Source organism: Bidens hawaiensis, unplaced genomic scaffold, assembly GCF_021521415.1.
Source record: "Bidens hawaiensis isolate Kalapana, Puna unplaced genomic scaffold, B.hawaiensis_p1.1 tig00038203_1, whole genome shotgun sequence".
In the NCBI taxonomy this organism is placed as follows: domain Eukaryota; kingdom Viridiplantae; phylum Streptophyta; class Magnoliopsida; order Asterales; family Asteraceae; genus Bidens; species Bidens hawaiensis.
In genome coordinates this window covers 77,566-79,205 of record NW_027496712.1, presented here as the reverse complement: position 1 = coordinate 79,205, position 1,640 = coordinate 77,566, and the positions used below count along the sequence as shown (strand labels likewise).

The 1,640-nt window shown below is 32.7% G+C and overlaps 1 protein-coding gene across 1 annotated transcript; it reads left to right on the top strand.

Moving 5' to 3' along the window:
- LOC143590187 (uncharacterized) lies at positions 1-719 on the top strand. Its single transcript, XM_077070741.1, has one exon. It carries the CDS (start codon positions 16-18, stop codon positions 640-642), a length of 627 nt encoding a protein of 208 aa, XP_076926856.1. The 5' UTR covers positions 1-15; the 3' UTR covers positions 643-719.
- The last annotated feature ends 921 nt before the right edge of the window (positions 720-1,640 follow it).

Genomic DNA, 1,640 nt, shown 5'->3' with positions numbered 1-1,640 from the left:
TATTCAATCAATCCCATGAAGAACAAAGACACCGGATCAGATTCCCAGTTAACCAAAAAGAAGTACCTTGGAGTCCGAATGCGAAGCTGGGGTTCATATGTGTCCGAAATCCGAGCACCAAATCAAAAAGCAAGAATATGGCTAGGCTCACATTCGACACCCGAAGCCGCAGCTAGAGCCTATGATGCCGCGGTTTTATGCCTTAAAGGACCATCAGCCAATACCAACTTCCCACATCATAATTACCACCACCTCGATATCAGACCCTATGACGCTGACATGTCACCTAAATCAATTCAGCGAGTGGCCGCAGCTGCAGCCACTCACGAATATTCCAACAATGTCACCAATTCAACATTATCATTATCGTCGTCGTCATCATCGTCTTTGCAATTACCAACAACTTCGGTAATTGATGATGGATCAATGTTGGTGGGAAATGATTGTTTTAATTTTAATAATATTGATGATACGTATACGGGTGCGTATGAATATGATCAACCGTGGTCGTGGTCTACCGCCGATGTGCCTATGCCTATGTATGATGACATGATGTACGATGAATCTATGTTTGATTCTTTGGGGAATCAAGATGTTGTTGAGGAAGATGTTTATGACATTCCGCTTTGGAGCTTCTGCTGACTTTTTAGTGCTGCAGTTCCACCTGGAAATTTTATTCAATTTTATAAATTAATTAATTCGTTATTCTTTAAGTGATCTTTACATTAATTTTTTTAAAGATCATCAATTACTCATAATAATATTTGGGAAATCTTGTTGTTACTAATGTTTAATTGAATTAATTTGGCTACAATGTGTATCTTTTCTCACAAGGTTTGACTTTATGATCATTTTATATTTATAGAACTTTTAATTTGTTTGCTACAATGTACTTTTTAATGCTAATTCGAGTAGTTTATTTTTGTGTTTATAAAGTTTAAACCCGTTTAAGAACTATGTGTCAAACATATTTGTTTAAAAATTTAAAGAATTTGTATAACTCTTGCCTATTCAATTATGTCATTTGTGTTTCATCATAAATTTTAACGTTTACTTATTTAGTTAAGGACAGGACAATATTATGACACGACCTGAACACAATACAGAAAAAAGATAGATTTTGAGTTTGCTGACAAGACTTGCTTTTATAAACAATCCTACCCGAATACGACCCTTTAAAAATTGAGTTTACTTCTTAACCTTAAGAGTTTTTAAAGAAGTTAATATTTTGATTTTAGAAATAAAATGTTTAGAGTTAAATGCTTTCATTTTTAATTTTTCATAGTAAAATAAATTTTGTTTTAATTTTTTTTTTCTGCCATTTACTTCCAACAATTTTATTATATTACTTCTAACTATCCAATTTCTGATTATTCATGTTCGCTTATTTTAACCTCAAGTTTAATATGGAAACTCAAGTTTGTTAATTATGAATAATGAGAGATAAATACATAAAAACAGTAATAATACAAATTATAAAAAGGTTTCACATAAAACAAAATGATTGTTTACAATCTTGCTAAGTCACTATGTATTACTAGGGCTGTCAATTCCTGACATGACCCGAAACCCGACACAAACCCGACACGAAAAAATATATGTTTTGGGTCGGCTGACACAACCCGTTTTCTTAAATAGGT

Bases quoted from the DNA above. Each gene is read 5' to 3' on its own strand.
- LOC143590187 (XM_077070741.1), top strand. From the start codon at position 16: ATGAAGAACAAAGACACCGGATCAGATTCCCAGTTAACCAAAAAGAAG.